This window comes from Tauraco erythrolophus, chromosome 2 (genome assembly GCF_009769465.1).
Source record: "Tauraco erythrolophus isolate bTauEry1 chromosome 2, bTauEry1.pri, whole genome shotgun sequence".
Classification (NCBI taxonomy): Eukaryota; Metazoa; Chordata; class Aves; order Musophagiformes; family Musophagidae; genus Tauraco; species Tauraco erythrolophus.
The window spans coordinates 105,157,477-105,178,740 of record NC_141466.1 but is presented as its reverse complement, the minus strand read 5'-3'; the positions used below and the strand labels follow the sequence as shown (position 1 = coordinate 105,178,740).

The 21,264-nt window shown below is 35.8% G+C and overlaps 1 protein-coding gene across 1 annotated transcript in view; it reads left to right on the top strand.

The window, feature by feature from the left end:
• MTA3 (metastasis associated 1 family member 3) overlaps positions 1-21,264 on the top strand; it is a 143,031-nt gene that overhangs the window by 47,919 nt on the left and 73,848 nt on the right. Inside the window, exons 7-8 of the mRNA XM_086628920.1 lie at positions 10,878-10,980; positions 20,390-20,489. Of these exons, the coding sequence (XP_086485046.1) occupies positions 10,878-10,980; positions 20,390-20,489 (203 nt within the window). The remainder of the gene's footprint in view (positions 1-10,877; positions 10,981-20,389; positions 20,490-21,264) is intronic.

Here is a 21,264-nt window from a genome sequence, read left to right as displayed (position 1 = left end):
AGGTGCCTGGTAAGAATGTTTTACTGCTAATTAATTGCCTGCCTATAGCAGCAGCTTCTGTCAGCTCATCCAGCTCTGCTCGTCGTGCCTGCTGTAAGGAGGCTGAGGGCTGAGCAAGTCATGAGGAGCTAGAGATCACTGGGCAAAACAGAGACATGTCAGGGTGGGAAATGTGATGATTGATGCATGAAAGGTTAGCGTTGATTGGCAGTTGGTGGGAAATGAGTTTTTAGTTTCCATGCAGAGGTATATGGTAACAGACAAGCTTTGAGAGGTTGACAGGTGTGAGGAATGATTAAGTTTAGAGGTTTATGTAGACAACTGGCTGCTAGTACTAAGTACTGCTAGTCTTAATTGAGTACTGCCACCAGCAATGGCAAACTTGGCAAATCCCTGTTTTAATTAGCCTGGAGGGCTGGTCTTTAATTAGAGTCACCCTTAAGGGGATGCCTGTGTACTGCTGCATGGAATTTTTCTCGTGCTCGTGGTCCCCTCTCAGGTGTAGTCCTGTTCCTAGCCTGGTGCTGCCTATCTCTTGTATCTAGGTTTAAATGAAGAACACTGTGTTCTGGGCATTTCTTTATGGAGTGGGAGTCTTACAGGTACTTTCTGGCCATTTAAAGCAGTACAAAGAGTTTGGAATTGGCAGGGACGAGGACTGCCCTCTGACTAAGACATAGAGAGGAGGAGGAATTAGAGCCTCTGAAATGGAGGAAGAAGTAGCCTGTAGGAAAGACTTTCTGTTCAAAGCTTTTTTTTGTAAATAAAATTATAAACTATATTCAAAGTATCTGTATAAAAACTCAGAGTCCCTCTTGCACGTCTGGAAGTATCCAGAGAGCATTTAGAAGTAGCACTTGCTGTGCAGTTGCTTCCTTTTCTTGAAGGCAAGATGCTTTAGAATTAATGGAGTTCAAGTAGCTGAGTGCTTAATAGGAAGAAGGGGAGCAGTTTGGAAAATTTAAGCTGTAAATTTTAGGTGATGTTCAGAGAACTTATATCCAAGACTTCTAAAACTTCTCTGTTTTGAAAAAGAACAAAATAATTTCTTTAGAGATATTTCTGAATGTCCTCTCTTTTTTTGCTTCTTACTGCGACTCAGTTGTAAGAGCATGTTGTTTTTTATTAGACCAGACATATCAGAAACTATTAAACTCAGAGTTCAAGCCTGTTAGTGTTTGGGAATATTAGAATTCCAGGATTTTAAGCTTAAAAATTGCTACAACTAAAGAGCCACATAAAAAACTCATCTACATACTGTTTGGATTTTTAATGTTAGGATGGTACTGGATGCTTAGACTCAGTGTGTTGTATTTTCTGGTTCTTTAAATGCTTCCTCTACACTAAAATTTTGTTTTCATTTAATAAATGAAAAATAGGTTTTAGAATATTGGAACCTGGCTGTAATCTCATGAGGAGGGATCTGTTCTGTTATTTCGTGGTACGTAATATTCCCATTTTTTGGAAGACACACTGCTGAATTTGAAAATCACCCATACTAGCCGGAGACCTACAGGAGTTGTTTGAGTGGAGCAACTGATTCTCATGTCAAAAGTCTGTGTGCTTATCTCTGATAGTGTTGACGTAGTTGCGATGATTTCATTCTGTTGTGTGAAGATAAAAGTCAGGCCTTTTAAAATTAGTTTATGAAATATTTTTTAGAAAATTCAGTATTCAGATATTTAAGTATTAAAAATTGGAGACCCATGCAGTTGTTAGGCTCTGAAGACAGATAGTGTGTGGCTGTGAGAAATGTCTCACAGGATAAACAAATACGGTGTTTTAGTGACCTATCAATTTTCAGAAAAAATGGTCCATAATTTGTGCTAAGTGGTCAGTTTTATGACAATTGCTGGATACGAGAACTGGATGCATTAATACAATAGGAACTTCTTAGAAAATAAAATTCAGAAAATATCGCCTCTTTTTTCCTGGGTTCAGTCTAGCCTTTTATCTTTAACTGGCTTTAAGAAATCACAAGAGTTGATAATTTTAGAATCATAGAATCATTTAGGTTGGAAAAGACCCTTAAGATCAAGTCCAGCCATTAACTTAACACAGCCAAGTCCACCACTAAACCGTGTCCCTAAGCACCACGTCTACACATCTTTTAAATACTTCCAGGGAAGTATTTTGAGAGTATGTGGTCCTGAAGTAGTTAATGTTTCCTTTGTGAGTGAACCAAATGGCAATTACAAGGATAAATCAGTGGATTGTTTAAACCCAGTTGCTTAGGTACAATCATCAAGGAAAGAATTCCTTTTGCTGTGCGCACACAGAAGGTGACAACAGCAGCAGCTTTAGGCTCTTTGATGAGCACTATGTTGGCATGGGAGGAAAAGTTTTTCTTGGGGAAAAACTGTAAACTGTAAAGTATTCTTTTGGATGGGGTGGAGGAACTAGTTAGTGTAGTAGCTTGTGCACCTCTTGTGTTCTACATAGAGCACTTTGGGAGTCCATAGTCTGTCTAAAACCAGATTTCTTGTCAATTCAAGAAGACCATAATGGGATCTCGACAGCAGAAAGCAAAGCTCTAATTCTGGTACTTAATCTACCTTCAAGAGCAAGTATAAAAGGAGACATTTATGCTTAACTTGCATTTGCTTCAACAAGATGCCCAGGAACCTTGTAGAAATAAATTCCACTAAGTTCAGTGTGAAATGCATTGAAGCTTCAAAGTTGTTGGAAAATGTTGTAAGTTAGCAGCAAAATAAACAATGATTTTGAAATGTCAGTCAGAATATGCTGGAAGCAGAGAGATCTTTGAGGGTGATTGGTTCAACTATTTTAATGAAGTTTTCAGAAGGAATGCTTCAAGCAAAAGATAAAACAAGCAGATTCAGGAGTTCCTATTTGAGGAAATCAGAGTAGAATATGAGACAGAAAAGGTGCAATTGTGCTAACCCAGTAAGACTTAACCTTGTGGTCAGAGTAGAAGACTGTTGCCTAGACTTGATTGATCTCAGCTGAAGATGGATATCTAAAATAGATCAGAGGATGTTTAATGTTAGATGAGGTGAAACTCAACAAAGGTAACACACCAGAATAAAACTCCTGTTTATGTGTACTCAGATTTATTTTGTCCTCAAATGGAGTTTCTGTTGGTTGCGGTTTTGACTTGAAGTTAACATGAGAAGTTTTTCTATAATACCTTCTAAAAGAAGGAGCTGTTTCTTGAGGGTTAGAAAATTTAAATATGGTAATCACTTGTCTGATTTGCAGATTTTTTTTTTCTTGTTATTAAGCTCAGTGGAGTAAATTTCTTCGTAATTAACTATCAAATGCATGATCATCAGAAACAGTAAAATACTCTTTACCATGTTGTTCATGTCAAATTTTAATAGGATTATAACATCTTTTACATCAGTCTTGCCAATATCTCATCTGGGAGCTGAGTTAGTGATTTATGTGCTGACAATTAAAAACATGTTTATAGACTTTCATCAGTTTTACTGTAAATTAAACAAAGAAAACACATGTAAATGGCCTCTTTGTGCCTGTTTTCAGTAAATGCTTCATTTACTTCTGCCTGACCTTGAAGATGCAAGGGAAATCTGTAATTTAGGATGCCAGCCGCATATACTACAGAAGCTCAATTAGGTGTTTGGAACCTTTGCATTATAAATCAGTGTTTTATGAAGTCTTTTCAGTAATGTTATTTAAAAATATTTGTTGTCTTTCTGTACAATTCATTGAGGTATCAAATACATGTATAATTTTGATCTAACAATAAGTTGGTTCTTTTCTTCCTTACATTATATACTTATACTTGCAGTATTCTTACATAATGTGGTGATGGAAATTTCTGAGCTTCAATTCTGAGATCGTTTGCAACTTCCACATTAACAGCCAAACGATAAATAAGAAGAGTTGGAAATTGTGCTGTTTAGCAATTGCATCTTATGAAAACTGTTCAACAGTTGAGGTGAACTATTTGGGTTGTCCTGCTTGGGGACTGTTGCAGCGGTCTTTTTTTTCCACTATCCCTGCCCTGAATTGTAAAAGCAGGTCTGCCTTTCTCAGGTTTGCTTTATACTTGAGAAGAAATCAGCTGGAGTTTTAGTCCTCATAACAAGAGAGCCAAGGTTTCCTGTGATCTTTGGCTTCCTGAGGAGACCTATACATCTGTTCTCATTCATTTCTGATGTTTATTTTGAACCTCCTATTTTTCAACAACTTGAAGAGAACAATTAAAGTAGCTGTCTTCTCTTTTGCCTTCTGGTCGCAGCGCAACACAAGTGGTCTGTGCTGGTGCTGCGTTGTTGGTGTGGGTTGTGCATGATTGCTGTCAGAAAGATTTCTTTATTAGTAGCTGTAGAGCCTTGATGAGATTGTTCAAATACTAAAATTCTGTCTGGTAGTCAGTCTTAAAAAGGATTACAGTTATTTATTGTATACTGTGTATGTGCTTATTATCCCAAGTAATGTATCACAGTGAGCACTCAAATCACCTTTCAGGCGGCAACATCTTAGGGTTTAATTGACTTTGCTGTTTTTTTCTACCTCAGTAACTTTGCCTGAATGGACTTATTGTAAGTTCACATTTTTGTTTCCGTTGCTGTTTTACTGTAAGTCTGATTTTTCTTTTAAGTTTATTCTGTAGAAGATGAAAAACAAATATCAGATGCAGACCGAATGTGTTTTTTACACTTGAATAACTCAAAATACATTTCATCCTAAAGAAGAAGTTCTCCTCTAAATTACATGTTTTGTTCAAATTTATGCAGATGAATAACCCTATTTATATTCGGAATGGTATAGTCAAAGGTAATTTGTGTATTCTTAACATTAAGTTTATGTAAAAAAAGTAAATTGCAGGACTAGAGATTTCATTTTACTTTAATGTTGTGGGGTTTTCTAAGACCCCCAATGTTTGTGCATGGTGGTATCTCTTTTTCCAAAACAAGTCTTTAAAATTTTATATTTATTAATATTTATATGTTGTATGATAGCTATTATTTATATACATAATCAATTTCACTATGCTTTCCCGAAAACTATATTAGCTCATGTGTTTTTATTTCAGGAGTTCAGAAAAACTGTTACAATATTTCTGAATTCAGGCTGGAATAGATGTTAGACTAGAAAAATAATACAAAATGGGCATGAGGGATGAGGAATCTTGGTGCAAGTCATATTGTACAAGTTTATTCACTGATATCAAAGGAGTACAAGAAGCTAATTCCAAAATAATAGGTGGATTTCATGTATCTCTTCATTAGTTGAATACTTACCCTTGCCTTTGAGCTGAAGGTGACCTTGTAGTTTTATGCAATATATTAATTTAGGTCACTGCCTTTAGAATTGCCATAAAAAGCCAGAATGAAAGGGCTGACTTTTTATTATTTCGTTTCTGTAACAGTGGGGATTTTAGCTAAATGTGATTTAATGTAAGAACTATTAAGTCAGGAATGGTCTGTTTCTAGGACATTAAGCCTTCGTGTTCTCCAATCTGTGGAACTTCCTTTCTGCATACTGTTCTGCAGGGGTTTGAGAAAGAGGCACCCTAGTTTGTTCTTTTCTTCCAGCACTGGACGTCCCCATAACCTCGCCATTCGTGATGTGGCATTATGGAGAAGTTGGTCATTACTGTGTGGTTACAGTTTAGTTTATTCTGATCCCAAATGTAATTCTGTTTATTTCTAGGAGTTTAGAACATGATGAATTAAAGCTCTTTTGAGTGCTTTGTGACGTGTTGTCTTTTGATAGTCAGTGACTTATAAGCACTGCAAGGCCAAGCGCTGAGAGAGCTCTAAGGTTGTTGGAGGCAGTTTTAATTTGAAAGGGACTTTTCAAGTGAAGGATGACTGAATTTTTTTTATAGACTAGAGCTCTAGAAGATAGGAGGCGATTGGACTATGCATGTTTTATTGGTTTAGAAAATGCTCAGTAGCAGTTTCAATTGCTGTAGACAAATAATGGGCTTGTATCACCTGATCTTTCATTTGTAGTCTCTATATAGTCTGCTTTTAATTTCCACTCTTCATACAGGCATTATGTTCATAAATTGAGTTTTACTATAAGATTTGTGTAAGTATACAACTCATTATCTGAATGACTGATTGAAATCTTGATTATACATCTGTCAAGCAAGCTGAGGGGAGGGAATGGTTCTAAAGAGTAAACAGATAATTTTCCTTTTGCCTACGCTTCTAAAATAATCAAAACGTTCTCATGTTACTTTAATCAGAGAAGTTATTTGCACATAATTCAGTTATATTTTTTTGGAGAGTTAAATGTAAACTTTTGAACTTATTTTCTGGATGATTTTTGATTATCAGTACTGGTGAGAATCACAAGTCATAAAAAAAAATAAAAAATGAGTAATAAGTATTCTATGTCTGCAGAGCTTTTATAGTGAGGAGGATTTTAATTTCTGTTAGTTAAGACCAATAGTCAGCTAGCTGTTTATGACGAATTCAGTTTATGCAGAGTTGAACTCACTAAGTTTCAGTAGGTGAAATTTGTACATCCATCTGAAAGATGTCTTTCTCCTGTACTTCATGTAAAACTCCTTTTCCCAGTGGCAACTGCTTTGACATTTTGTAACCTGCTTTCTTAGTTAAGCTGGGCGTGCCTCCTCCCATCACTTGTTTGCCAAAAGGTCCATGATGTTTTGTGATAATTAATTCCTGTGTGTGACTTTACAATTCATTTTATACAGAATGATTATGCTGACTGTTTTAAAGGAGAACTAATGAACTTTTCATTGAAGGAGAAAGCTCAGATTTTGCTTTAAACAAACAGGCTTTATATCTGGAACTTTGTTCATACCTAGACAGTATGAGAAAATCCAATTTGATGCTATTTTTCTTATCGGTAAGTTAGATAAAAAGTTTGCAGACAAGCAGTGTAAATAGCAGCATGAAAGGTGATTCATGAATTGAAACCTCATTTTCAGTGATCAGTTGCCTGTTTTTACAATGTTGTATAATGCATGAGAAACTATGTTCAAAAAGACATTTCAGGTTACTTACAGTTAGTACACTGCTGAAGAATTCTGGCAAAAGTCTAAGTTCTATATCTACTAAACTTGATCCTGTATTTCACTAACAGAGATTGTTGCATGCTGAACTGGACTAACAGGATAAGAACTGACAAGTATCTCTCTTCTGCATCCTTGCAATGTAGCTAAGAGATGTTCCTGTTTCACAGGTATAAAAGTGAAACACAAAGATGAAGACACTGAATCTACTTCTTAGATATGTGCTGAGCATTAAGAATATAAGCATCTACAAAGACCTTCATGTTTATGTGCTTAGGTATCTAGTGAATCTGGGTAATTAATGCGTGAATCAAAACTCCTGGCTGATTTCAAGAGATTGTGTCAAGCCCTGAATGAATTCCCATAGTAGGAGGAACTCTGCGGCGCAGACTAATTGGTCTGGTGTCCAACTGCTGTCCATGGATTTATCTGCCTTCTTACTATGACCAAAAAATTGCAACTGCAGATTTTCTCTCCCATGTGGTTTAAGGATCCAGCAGCTGGTATCTCTGTTCTCTGTATCATGAAAGATGAGAAAGCTGAGTGCTGCAGGTGTTTAGTTGATATGTTTGGACTGAAGTGACTGCTAAATTACTTTTTGAAAAAGAGAATAAAAAGATTATTTTGTAAAATAGTGAAAATTATGCAATATACAAAACTAAGAAATTGTACCTGACAAGTGGAGTCACTAAAAAACTGTCCTCCTGACTGTTTTGCAATCAGATACCTCATAAACTGTTTGTCATTAAAATTGGAATTGGCATTGTTTCCTTGAAAACCATTTTTAAAAAATCTAGCTTTTATAGATGTCACACTTCAGTTTCTTAAAAGGATACAATATTTCAGCATTGTTATGTGTATATCCGTAAAATAAAGAGAATTGCGCTCTAGGAAAATGTTTATAGTTCATATTGCAAGTTATTTTCTTTTAGTTGGATATAAGAAAGACATAGAATCATGCTGAATCTGATGTACTACTTACCTTGAGGGTATTTATCTGCAGGAAGTGAAGTCTAAGAGACTAAGTAGATCTTTAATTTCTTGCAGTTCGTCTTAATTGCATTCTGTTAAAAATTGCTTTTGTTTTTTAAAATTTTTCTTACAATAGATTTGAGGGGCAAATCATGCTTTTCTTTGCTTAAAATTACTATCTGAAATGCAGATATTGGTATGCTTATGGTGGTGAGGGAAGATAACAGTGGAAAAACAGAATCTGACAACCTTCTCCGATGCAACACTGAAAAATGTTAAAACTCCCTCGTTCTATTGGTGTCCTGGAGTCTGCAGTATAAGGATGAATACTATGGCGGCTTTGATACTTGTTCAGTTTGAATGTCTTATAGCTCTGTGTCAAATTCAGCAACATAAAACATAAACGTAGAGGTGTTAACAGAAATTGCGTTGTAGTTTTAAAGAGATCAGCCATGTTGAAAGTCCTATAGAATAAGGTACAGGCATGATTAACTTAAGGACAGACAGCTCAAGGAAAATTGGATTTTTTAAGAATTAGTATTTTGAAAGAACATTTCTGGAAAGAAGACCTGTTTATTTTATGTGATCCTCCTATACTGATTCTTTCAGCATATTCAAAGGAAGTAAACAAATTTTTTATTCCTGAAATCAACTTTTCAAAGACTTCTACAGCATCGCTTGACTGCCTCCACAATTTAATCTGTTTAGGTTACTTTTCTTCCTGTCTGCTGTTTAAGTGGAAAATCGAGAATGAAGCATTTTTTGTAAGTGCAGTTTGACAGAGGCTGCATATCTTCTGGAAACCTCTCTGTCTACCATTGTTGCAATAATATTGAATATTGCAAATATTACATTATACATGTTTAGATTCTTTTGGTATAGATGTTCCATTGTTCATATCCTATTTATGTCTACTACAGTTACAAAATATTGTTTGGCGATGTTTCCAATTTACGTTTATCAAAGTTGCAATAACATTTTGTAGTAGCAATTGTTTAATTACCTCTAATTGAAGTAAGACATGTGGTGTTGCAATTTTTTCCCATCCTTTTGCAAACTTAATTCAGGAGAGTGACATGTTTTAGTTGAATACTCATGCTGTGCTTGTGTGATGTTTTCTCTTTGTGAGAAGTATGCCCTGCCTGAGTATTGTTATGATCTCCAGAATATGATGTCCTAGAACAGTTAACCAACATTATTTAAAAATTATATATTAACAGATTGAAATGAAGTTCTCAGAGATTATTTATGAGATGTAGAGCACCACCCGCAATCTGTCTGTCACAGATGGAAAAAATGAACGTATTGACAAGTGTGTAGTCTGTTGAATAAGTTTGTAGACCTAAAATCCTACCCAAGATTGCCAGAATTTAACAGTTCGTCTCCAGTAGTGGATGTGAAATAGCTTAAACAGGAACAGAAGTCCCATTAGGCAGGCAATTCTTTATTGCCTGCTTACCAGAAGACAGTAATTTACTTTGTTTTTCTGAGAATATGACTATGAAATTTGTTCCTGAAACATTAACCAGCCAGCATGGTGCAGTTCTAACTTGTGTGTTTGGTAGGGATAAATATATACCACATTTTCATTGCCGTCCAGAATGAATGTGCTAGAGAAACTCACCGTAGATGGTCAGATTTCAGAAGAGCCAGTGCTTGGTTTGCAGTCCGCTTCCAAACTCTAAAGCGTACAGGTTATTTCATGTCTTGATGATACTGTGCGTGTTTAGACTGGCTGTTTTCATTAAGTTACAAGAAATAGCACAGACTAAAGTGATCTTCTGTGTGTTCAGAGAGATACCTACACAGCCTAGATTTTCAAAGGAAATGGAATGGCTGTATTTGAGGGTTTTTTTTCTTGTAGTAGCTCATAAAAGTCAGAGACAAGTACTGGCAGCCAACTAAACCATTGGAATTTTTCACATATTCACTGAAGGAAGAACAAGCTTGTATTCTAGAATACCGAGGAAAGACAATAATTTTAACTTTGCTTTTGTCATCTGTTGAGGCCACAAATGTGTTGGCCACAGGTAAATCTTCTCCTACTAGCAGAATATGTGGTGCCTACTTCATCAGTTTCTGTAATGTTTCTTGTTTTGCAGTACAAGTTATTGGTGTATAGTCAAGCCAAGATTTAGGCTTCCACGTGAACATGAATTGTTGCAGCGTCCTCACGCTTCACTGTTTTTCCGAGCAGTACAAATGCCATACTCTTTTAATAATGAACACAGGGCAAATTAAATTTTGGAAACCACCGCCATTGTTTCATCCACGTGCGTGCGCACAAATTGCTCTGTTCAGACAAATGGAGCTGGGAAATGATTATGTAGTATATAGTGACTTTCCTGTGCTGTAGCCTTATGTGTTATTTTATAAGAGAGTATAACTAGTCAACATACGTAGCAATTTTATTAGTATGATTTGTGTTAACAATACAGATAGTGTAGTGGCTGAGAATGAGAGGTGAAAAAAATAATTAAATGTAGCAGACGGCATTTTTTCCTAATGATTTTTGGTTTGGGGGCATAGAATACAAATTGGATAGAATTTAATTGCTAAAGCTGGTTAAGTGTAAAATTAATTTTAATCTGGCTTAAGTGAAACAGTAATATAGTTGAGAAGCAATTTAAAGAAACCACTGGTTACTTATGTTATGGTTTCAAGTTTATAATCGCATTTTATTAAAGTTCTTTGATACTGTGCCTCCTGAGAAGGCCTCCTTAAATTGAAATGCTGCTGTTAAGGGAAGATATTTATTTTACTGATCCTTCATTATGGAATTTAAACGGATAACTGCTGATTGTTAAGTACTGTGTGTGTGTTTAAAAATGTACGATGTCTCTTTTAAACATAGTACAAGATATACATAGAGAAAAACATTGTGAGTAATAAGTGTTTTGTCCCATCTACCTTTTGACAGGAGAATTAGATGACAGAGAACAGGCAAAGCTGGAAGTAAAAGTATGGGATCCAGATAGCCCCCTTACTGACCGTCAGATTGACCAGTTTTTAGTTGTAGCACGGTAAGATTAAAATCCTCTAATAAAAAAAATTCCTTTTACTTTTCCTACTGACTATTTATTCCCCTATATCATGTTATTCAACTTGTTTGCCATTTTGTGAGCCCTTCTCTTTCCCACAGTTAGCTAAATGAAAATCAGACCATAACCTTCTGCGTATTTATTGAAGCTACAAATACAGAAGAGAAAAAGAGAGTGAGTTTTGGAATAATGCTACGCTCCCTGTATTTCAGGTTATAGTAGAATTTGATACTTTAAATGTAGACATCAGTCTGTTTTCCCCTCAGAGTAAATGAAACAAGATTTCAGTGCTAATATTTCAGTCTTGTATTATAGTACTTTGCATTTTGCAGTGTACGATAAAAGTTAAGAGTAGAAATAAAGAAAATGTTAACAAATGAAATGGATGCAGAACTTGCCAAGTTTGCATGTAAGCTGAAGAATATGCAGTGCAATTATTTTGGATGAACGTTGAAGTAAAAGTTTTGAAGTGATGCATTTCATTAGCGAAAAAAATCTGGTCAGTTCAATTTTATAAATTAACATGTTATTATGCAGATTTGTGAGAGGAACTTCAAAGCCCTTGGAATTCATAAATACCTTTCAAATTAATTTCTCTACTTTAAAAAAAGAAACCACTTTCAAAACTCTGTAGACTTCTTACTGAAGGGCAACTTTACACTCATAATATAATGTCCTGTAACTCATACTTACAAATATAGCACAATAGTACTGTTCTAATGATGGCAGAGAACTGTTAATCGCAGCTAATATAGGAATTTTATCCTGAATCACTCCATCTCCTGTGTTTTCTGTAACCTGGTTGCAGAGTGTAGTCTTAGACCTTTTTAGGCAAATAATCCTTTTACATTGTTTCCAGTTTCTGTTCTTTATTCTTTCTCCCTTTTGAACAAAGCATTTCAGGAAGGAAATAGAGAGAACTTGCTTTATATTGTCCAGCTTATGTGTATGATGAAATGAGTTGCTGATTTTTTGTTTTACAGTTCAGATGCTGATCCACCTGGGTTTCTTCTTTCTCCTCCACTTTGCAGCGCTGTGTCCTTTCTTTATAGTAGTAAAAATTGCCTGTCCCTGTTGAATTTCCAAGCAAGCCAGAGGGGTATAGGTGTGAGCATGCATCTGTTCAGAAGATCACGATGCCTGGTAGATGGGCCATAGAACAGAACCCAGAAAACAGAGCTGCTTCTATCACCAGCAATGTAATACCTGTATATGTATGGGCAGACTCTTATGGGGTACCCTAAAAGTACCATCCGCATGACGACATGCATTTCTGAAGAGTTCATTTATTGCCTTCACATCCCTCCACTTCCTGTTTTGCAGTCTCTCTGGGAGCTGAAGTAGTACACTGTGAAACTGAAAATATTCCCAGGGGAGCGTACCTGTAAGCTGTCTGCTGAGAAGTGACAGAGAATAAATGAAATTTTTAGAGAAAAATATTTCTCTCTCTTCTTCCTCTGATTTAAGACATCCTGTGCAATGCTGTGCCCTGACCAAGACTGCATTTGTTTAGAAGTTGATAAATTTCTGTAACGGAAGTTTCTGTTATGGTGAGAATGGGCCTTGGTCATAGCTGTCCGATTGTAGCTATCCAAGATCTTGTGGTAGGCAATCACCAATGACCATCTGTAATCAGATGTTACTCAGGTACCGCTTTACTGATGTTCTTCCACAAAACTCCATTAATCTTCCTAAGCTGCTTTTGAACTGGCAAACTATGACCAAGCTCTTGTATCCTTGTATTCACAGGCTGTAAGATCACATTTCTGTTGCATTAAGTGCTTCTGAGACAGATTTTCACCAATTTCTGGAGATAGCTCTCCCATGATTGTGGCAGCTTTAAATTCAGTATTTTTTGTGCTTGCAGGTAAAAGCTTTCATTATACTGGACCATTAAAAGCTGCCTGAGTTACAGTGGAGTTGGTATTATGATCTGGTAAACTGTGCTTACAGACTGAGAAGATGGCTTTGCTGTGGCCTAACTGCAGTTCACTGGGGCATTGGTGCTGCCTGCTGGGTTTCCAGTGAGGATGGTATTTCCCTGGTTCCTGGAAGTTATGTTTAGTTTTACAAATTTGACATTCTGACAATAAGAACTTTTTCCTAAATGCTCTTCTATATGTCATTCTGGTTAAGTATGTGTATGCTATCTGTATTTGAAATTTTAATAGCAGTTTACATGCTTCATTAAAGGCATCAAGTATTTCTTCTCAGTTTTTTTCAGTCTTCTCTGGTTGAAGGAAGAGTTGCTTTAGTCCTTATAGACTTTAGCTTTTTCAGTCACACAAGCACACTTTGTTGGCTGTTTAGAAGGTGTTTAAATATTCTGTTTTTCTATTTGTATTACCCATTTGCAAGAACATTTGTATTTGGCTTTGGGCATGTAGTTTTCCCAGTCTTACAAGGCTTGTTTACTTTGTCAGGAGCAAGAGACCTTTTTTCTAGGTTTATATGCTTGGTCAGTCTGGGCCTCTCACTAAGCGCTAGTATGCAATAATTTGCTGGATATAAAGGTAGGAGAATATGCATATCCTGTCCAGAAACGGGAGGTAGCAGTGCCAGAAAAATCTATGGAGATTTTGAAAAAAACATAGAAGTACTTGAGTGGAAATTTCTGTAATGCTGAGCTCCCTAAGTAGTCTTGATTGACTCTGTGGATTTACAAATCTTGAAAACACCCGAAGCATAATTTGGGCAAGGGCTCTTGCTTGAACTAGCAAAATCATCTGTTAGGAGAAGCTTGAGGCATCAAACTAATGTATTCTGGTTTTGAGTTGATTTTTTTTTTTGTATAACGCACTGTCATTTATACTCTGGCAATGAGAATTCGACACTGTTTTCTACTCAATTCAAATAAGATATAGCTTCATCAGCCAAGTTTTGTTTGTCATCTATATTGGCAACAGTTCTTCTGCGTCTACTAACTTCTAGGAACAGGACTCTGAGAAGATGCATCAGCAGTTTAGATCTGTCCGCACTGACAAATAATACAGTAGAAGTGGATTTGTAGAATTGAAATGTTTAGTGCTGAGGACCTAGCATCCACACTATGTATATTTTGGACAGTTTTAATTTTAGGCTTACTCTAATATGATCCTGTGGACTAAATATCTGTGAGTATGCGGAATGTAACAGAAATCCAGTTGGTTTGTTATAAGACACCTTTTGATGGTGGTTAAAGTGCAGTAGATCAAGTCGCTTTGCAACTCCATTCCTAATTTGAACTAAACCACTGATATAGAAACACCTTGTTTTCTTTAGTCATCAGTGTCTGTCTTTCCTAATACACAAGGAATACTTTGTTTCCTTGTGAGATCTCATATTCTCTTTCTAGCTCCTGTCCAAGTTGCAGAATCTTAGGAAATAGAAACTTTCCTATTGTGTGTATAACATAAGAGTACTGTCTTTTTTTTTAATTTGTCAAGGAGTCGAAAATTATCCCGACCAGACTCAAATGTGGTAGGAGCTGTGGACTCCACTCTAGACAGATGCTGAGAGCCATGGACCTGATTAGTTTTTTTTTTTTTTCATTTTCTTTTTGTCTGCGGATTTGCTCTGTAATTCATTACATGATAAGTTTTTGGTACATTCCGCTTCTGTGTATGTACTTTATGATGCAGTGAAACAGTTAACAACTTGGTTCTTTTATTCTACTTCACCTAACTAGATTATCAACATAGTCTTCTGGAAGAAATGTATCTCTAAATCAAGCTATTTTTCAGACATTTGTGGTCCCAGCTTATTTCCGACTAAAGCAGAGTTTTGAAGACTAACTAAAATAGCCTTTAAAGCATTGCGTCTCTACCTTAAAATTTTGTTCTTTGATTTCTTTGAAATTAAAATGGCACTGCATACCTCTGGCTAACATAACATATTTCTCTTAATTTGAATGCCTGATTATTTTTTGATGTAAAATCGCAGAAGAATGGAAAATTATGTGTTAGTCATTTTGAATTAGAGCTTGATCCTTGCTGTGTTGTTTCTACTTTTCCATTTTCTCTAGGGCAGTGATTATATTCATTTTCCGTTGGTTACTATTGATTTAGTTATAAGTGGTCATGGTATGTGGAAGTGTATTTGTTACACGAATTTATCGTACAGAGACGAAGAGAACAACTTGGCTTCAACTAGCAGCGTGTCTTTCCTCATATTGAAGAAAAGAATACACTCATCAACTGAGAGTAATAAGTAACAGCATATAAAAATGTGCTCAAATAGTAATACTCTGTTCTTGCAAGATAATTCAGTGTAGTCAGTGCCAGTAGACAAGACTCCCAAAGCTCATCAGTGAAAGTAAATACATAAAAATCACTGATTTGAAAGTTTCAGTGTTAGAGTGCTTCTGGACTCTTCTTTAGGTGGTAAGTAGTAAGAGGATTGGAGTTCATTAAAGACGTAATGAAATTTAATGGCAGAATTGCAACATCAAATTATGTGGTAAAGATGGTGAAAAATCTTGATGTCAGTGCTGCACTCGCAAAACTAGCTGTTTCCCAGCAAGGTGAATTACAGCATGTGATGGTAGGCAGATGGTTTTGTAATAAAAAGGAAAAATATATTCACATCAAGTTTACTGGGAGTATCAAAAATACTGTATGTCTGATATGCTTGGCTGATACATGTTTATTCCTTTGTGCATTTTGTGTTACTGTATTTCTTCTTGACCAAATTAATTTGAAAATGAGTAATTCAGACTTGACCTGAATTTCTTTTTGCATCGTTTTTTATAAATTTTGATCTATTGCATTAAAAAGAAAAAATTTCTGCAGCAGCATTTTCATGGACTTGCTTTTGGGGAGCTGTAAATCATCTCCTCTGTGGCTGTGAAATTTCAGGATGGAGTACAGATGATGACTTAAATCATATCCTGTGAATTAAACTACTTGTATGTATCAGATTCTATTTCTGTAGAATAATAAAGATTTCATATATGTTCCATTTCTATTCATTTAGTAATGAAACTGAAGGTTAGTTGTGGCCTTTAGGGGACATTATATGTAATGCCACTCCCTACCCTAACTTTGAGAGTCTTCCAGAGAAAGAATAGTGGCAGGTGACTTTTCATGTTTATCATGTCATCTCCCTTTGTGCTTTAAATACCTGAAGTGATAATAATGAAGCATAGCACTGTATAGACAGTTGCTTAGAAATGCAAGGAAAATGTGTCTTCTGGAACAGAGTCATTTTACTATGGATACGTTCTTCAAGTCAGATTTTGCATTATCCAGTAGCAAAAATCTCACGGATGTTTTTCAACTTTAATATTTTGCTGGTGACATATATCTCTACTGAAGAAGTATTTTTTTTTTTCTTCTTTCCAAGATTTTAAGTATCACGAGACTCTCTTAAGGAGCAGTTGGATGTTAATTGGCTGTTTGTAAAATGCTGTTATTGATAGCAGTCTAAGAAGTTGTCTTTTAGGACTGTTTCCAACTCGTAGTAAAGTGGAACATTGATGGAATAAGGAAAACAAAAAGCTTTCCTAATACGTAGGAAACCACCAAAGATCCACTTAATTATTTTCCTCAAGAACGTTAACTCTGAGGTGAGGCAAAGGTCTCATTCATTAGTTGCAAATGCGTGAAGCAAATTGTGAATTTTCAGATTCATGTAGGCACAGAGGTGTTTCACTTTAAACAGATGGGTCCAGAGTATACCCATTGCTCATCTCATATCACTGAAACAGAGAAACAATGTCTAAAAGTGATCCATTTGAAAATAAACATCGTCAAATTAAAAACAATCTCCATCTCAGCTGGATTTTTGAGAATACAAAGTAGAAGAAAATAGAGTTACTGGCCTGGATCCCAGGCTTTCTGTATCTGATTTAATGCCAAACTGCTGCTGCTACCGGGTAGACTAGTGAATATTTTTATCCCGATGTATAATGGCAGTGGTTCCAGATTTTCTCTGGTAAATAATGGCCCTTTTCAGAACTAGTTACTGATGAGCAATTGGATCTTTAGAAATGTATTATGACAGTCTCTTGTGTTTGCTGCTTCATAATTTTATTGGCTACCATTGATACTAATCTTATGCAAAAACATGGACAATTACTTCCTTTACTGACTTGAGTTATAAGAAATTAGGAGCGATGTATTTTCTGTGTTCAATACCTAATGTGAAGTTTTACACAAATGTGGGGCACGCAAGCACAACAAAATGATGACGAGCTATTTCATCGCTAGAGAGTTCACTGTCAGGGGTTTTGGCATAGGTGTTGCTGAGTTTTGCTGAATTTGTAGATTTATTCCATAGTCTTAGGTCCTGGCACCAGATTTTCTTGATTTATGTTTGTGTGATTGTCATCTGCAATCTCCGTTGTAAGTTCTTGAGAGAACGTTCTTGGTTCTGCTCATTAAGATAATTAAAACAAGGAAAACCTGATTAATGTAACACTGGTTCCTTTGGTCTAGCCATTAAAGCTGTTATACCTGCTTGCTGATACAGCCTGTGCAAAGAGGGATCTCTCCACTGATACCACCAGTTCTTTGCCATTCTTGTCCATCTCTCTGCCACCTGTGTAATTCACTGTCTGTATGCCCTTTGGCTTTAACTTATTTTGGGAGGCATGGGGAGTGTTGGTTTCTGTTTGAAGTCTCACTACTGTAATAACTTGTAGAATAACTAATTTGTGACTAGCTTGCTGAGCACGTTTTTTTGGTTATGTGAGCTTATTATTGTTATTATTGAATTAAATGCAGTTCTAATTAAATATTTACAGTTATTCTTTGGATTCTACAAACTTAAAGGAACATTTACATTAAAGAGTCTGCTTAAAAGAAAAAATGAGTAGTTGGGATCTGACTGTTTAGCCTGCGCTGGCTTAATACAGAGTTTTGTTTTGGTAGCAGGTAGGTGAAGACAATACTGTGTCTTCTGGAATTAGACATTAGTTAGTTATTTTTTAATTTTAACATTTTTTAAATAATTGTTTGGTGGTATTATTAGGAAAAAACATGCAAAGAAAAATGACAAAGGAAATGTTTGACCTTTGTATCAATATGTTCCTCATATCTGTATAATGGAAAAACATAAAAATTAAGGTATTTCAATTATTTCTAAAATTACTACTGAATTTGGATTGCGTGGCTAGATTATACAGAGCGCTGTACATCACTTAAGTTTTGAGAGTAATTGCTATTTAACAGCAAACACTCTAGAATTCCTACACTTAGCTTGGATTGTCTGAAAAATTTACTGTTTTTCAAGAGTTTCCAGGGAAAGGTGAACTGGAACTGCAGACACACACACTCTTGTCCATTCCCCCCTAAAATGGCACACTGTGTTTTATTGTCATTCTTATTTGTTTTGCACTCACGTACCCCACGGTCCCATGCAGCATTCCTCTGACAGTTGTGATCCTCTCCTACTCACTACAGCATTGGAAGGGATGTCAACTAGTACATCAGTTCTTCCCTCTTTATCACTTGTTCAAAATAAATGTTGCTTTATATTGTGTCTTAATTTTGACTTTGCATACTGGGCAACATAATTCACATATGCTTGGGCTCTGCAGTCAGCCTATAAAGCTGGAAAGCAGCTTGATGTGCTCAAGAATGACTTGCGAGGGCATAGTCTTTGGAATTTTCATAGCATATTCTGACTTTGTTTTAGAAATATGGTCAAAAAATAGTGTTAATTATGCAAAAGGAAGATAAGAAGCTAGTAGTTAGCAGCAGAAGGGAAATACAGTCACACTGCATGCTGCTTTGCTGGTTTGAACAGTAGCAACAGAAGGATCACAGGAAAGACTGTTTAGCTACAACCCTTATCAATGCCAACATGTTTAAAGGGGTTGACTGACTATCAGGAAATGTGTTCACAACAGAGCCGTATTCTTGGGACTGATTTGTGGACGAATACTGCTTTATGTACTGCCAGACTTTTTTTTTAAAAAGGAAATAGAATGTGTGTGCATGTTCTTGTCACATATTTGCCATCTCTGCAAAGAGGGGGCAAAGGTTGTGGAACAACGTTTGAATATTACTTATTTATTCCACAGCCTTTAGAAATTTAAGCAGCTAATACCTGGAGTGCCTGAATCACTGCTGTTTAATATTAACTGTCTCTTAAAGTACTGAAAAATGCATTCAGTATTAAATGTTTTGAGTTTCAATATAAAATTACAGTAACAGATGTTATTACCAGTTTCTCCATGATCAAGGATATCCCTTGGTGATTTAAAATCTTGGTGCACATTACTTCATTGTTGAATATTGGGTTTATAGTATGCAGTAATGTGACACTTTCAGTGGGTTGGCCTCTGTCAATACATTCCTCATTGGTATAATTCTGTGCTTTGACCTGTGTGGAGTGTAATGGCTGCATGAGACTCCAGTCCTTAGTCCAGAGGCTTACACTGTACTAAGAATGTTAGATGAGTAATTGGACCTTTCAGTTTAGAAAGACTTATGTCATAACTGAAACAAATCATTTTTTCTAGTGTCATAGTGACACAGTGCACCTGAAGAGTCATCATGCAACTTGGATCCTGGGGCAGCTTCTGTTCTATTAATTAATAGTCTTTTTCATGTGTGGCTGCATCTTTGTTAATTTCCTCTATGATATGCTGAGCCTAATCAACTTCTCTTATGCATCTTCCCCTTCACCGTGTATGCTATATCATAGATGTGCTTCCAAGAAAAGTTTGCAGTTCAGGACAGTCACTGTCATGCTAATTTTCCATCTCTATTCCTTATCTTTGTTGCTCTGGAACTCTAATAAATGCTGTGTACGATACATCAATAAAGGTGCAACAAAAAGGTAAAAATGTGGAGAATATGTATCCAGTTCGATAATGCTGAAATGCTTTTGTTAAGTAGGCTGAGAGATCCAGGTATTTCATTATTACATAAAACCTGTGACAAAAATACAATTTTGGAGGTACCTAGTACTAAGCTAATATGCTTTGTTGGTCTTACTGATGGAAGTACTGGACATACATTACTGAAGCGAATAAAATGTTACTAATTTCCTCATGAGAACATGGTGAACCCCCCTTTTTTAATTGTGTCGTAACTTGTTAAGTAGTATTTTGGCTTTTTAATTTTAAAAATAATAGTCATGGTTGTAAAGCCCAAACTGAGTAAGGTCTTTGACTTCATAATTAATAAAAAATTGGTACATTAAAATTCTCTTGAACATCTTTTGATTCCATACCGTTGTTCTTATATGTAGGTTGTTATATTTGGGGGAGGTGGTCAGAATTTTTACTGCAGTACTTGGCGATTCATCAATCAAATTGTCCTTTGTTAGCTAAAATCTGAAATCTTAAAAGTATGTGACTTTTATTTTTAAAAGAATGCTTTTATAGATATGACTGAGTCTGATAATAAAAAAGAGGTTAAATCTTTCTGTCCATTTACTGTCTGCTGTTTCTCTGTTGTAGTGCGGTTGGCACGTTTGCTCGAGCGTTGGACTGCAGTAGTTCTGTCAGACAGCCTAGTTTACACATGAGTGCAGCTGCTGCTTCCCGAGACATCACACTGGTAGGTGGCTTGTTGAAAAACCTGCAACTTTTTTTACATCTGTGAGTTCAGCAGTATCTATTACTCCAGATTCCTTGTGCTCCATATACCGGTTTTCCTTTACATACCTGCGTGGAAGGTGTCTGTGTGTATTGTAGATAATCCTATGCATTTTCTGTAAGCATGTTGGTGCAGCTCTTGTAATCATGCTGTAAATCACTTGACTTCAGCTGTAATCTACTTACATATGATATCATCATATGTGATAATTTGCACAGCAGGGTGGATACTACATATTGTGTAGGGATTCACTCAGTATAATTGATGAATAGTGTTATTTAAAGTATGTGGTAATAAAACTGCTTGAAAATTGTTTAGATAATATTTTGTACTTAGTATATGTGCATGTCAGTAAATTTTCTAAAGTATAAGCAACCAGACTTTGTAAGCAACTTTTTGAAGAACATATTACTTAGGATGTCATAGAATCATAGAAGTAATATGTTCTAAGTAATATGTAACTTTTTGAAGAGCATATTACTTAGGATGTCCTTAGGATGTTTCCTTAGTTTGTGCAGCTTTATCTTTTAGAGAAAGTTAGAAATGTTATAAACCAAAGTTTTGTCTCTGTATATTAACTGAGATGACAAGATGTGCTACAGGAATAATAGCGTGCCAGGAGAACTTTGAGAACAAAATCTGTTTCGTAGAATCAAGTTTGACTTAGATTTCCAAAGACAACAGCAGGAGTTGTTTATTATTTTAAGTATTTGTTTACAGAGTTGTAAAGACTATG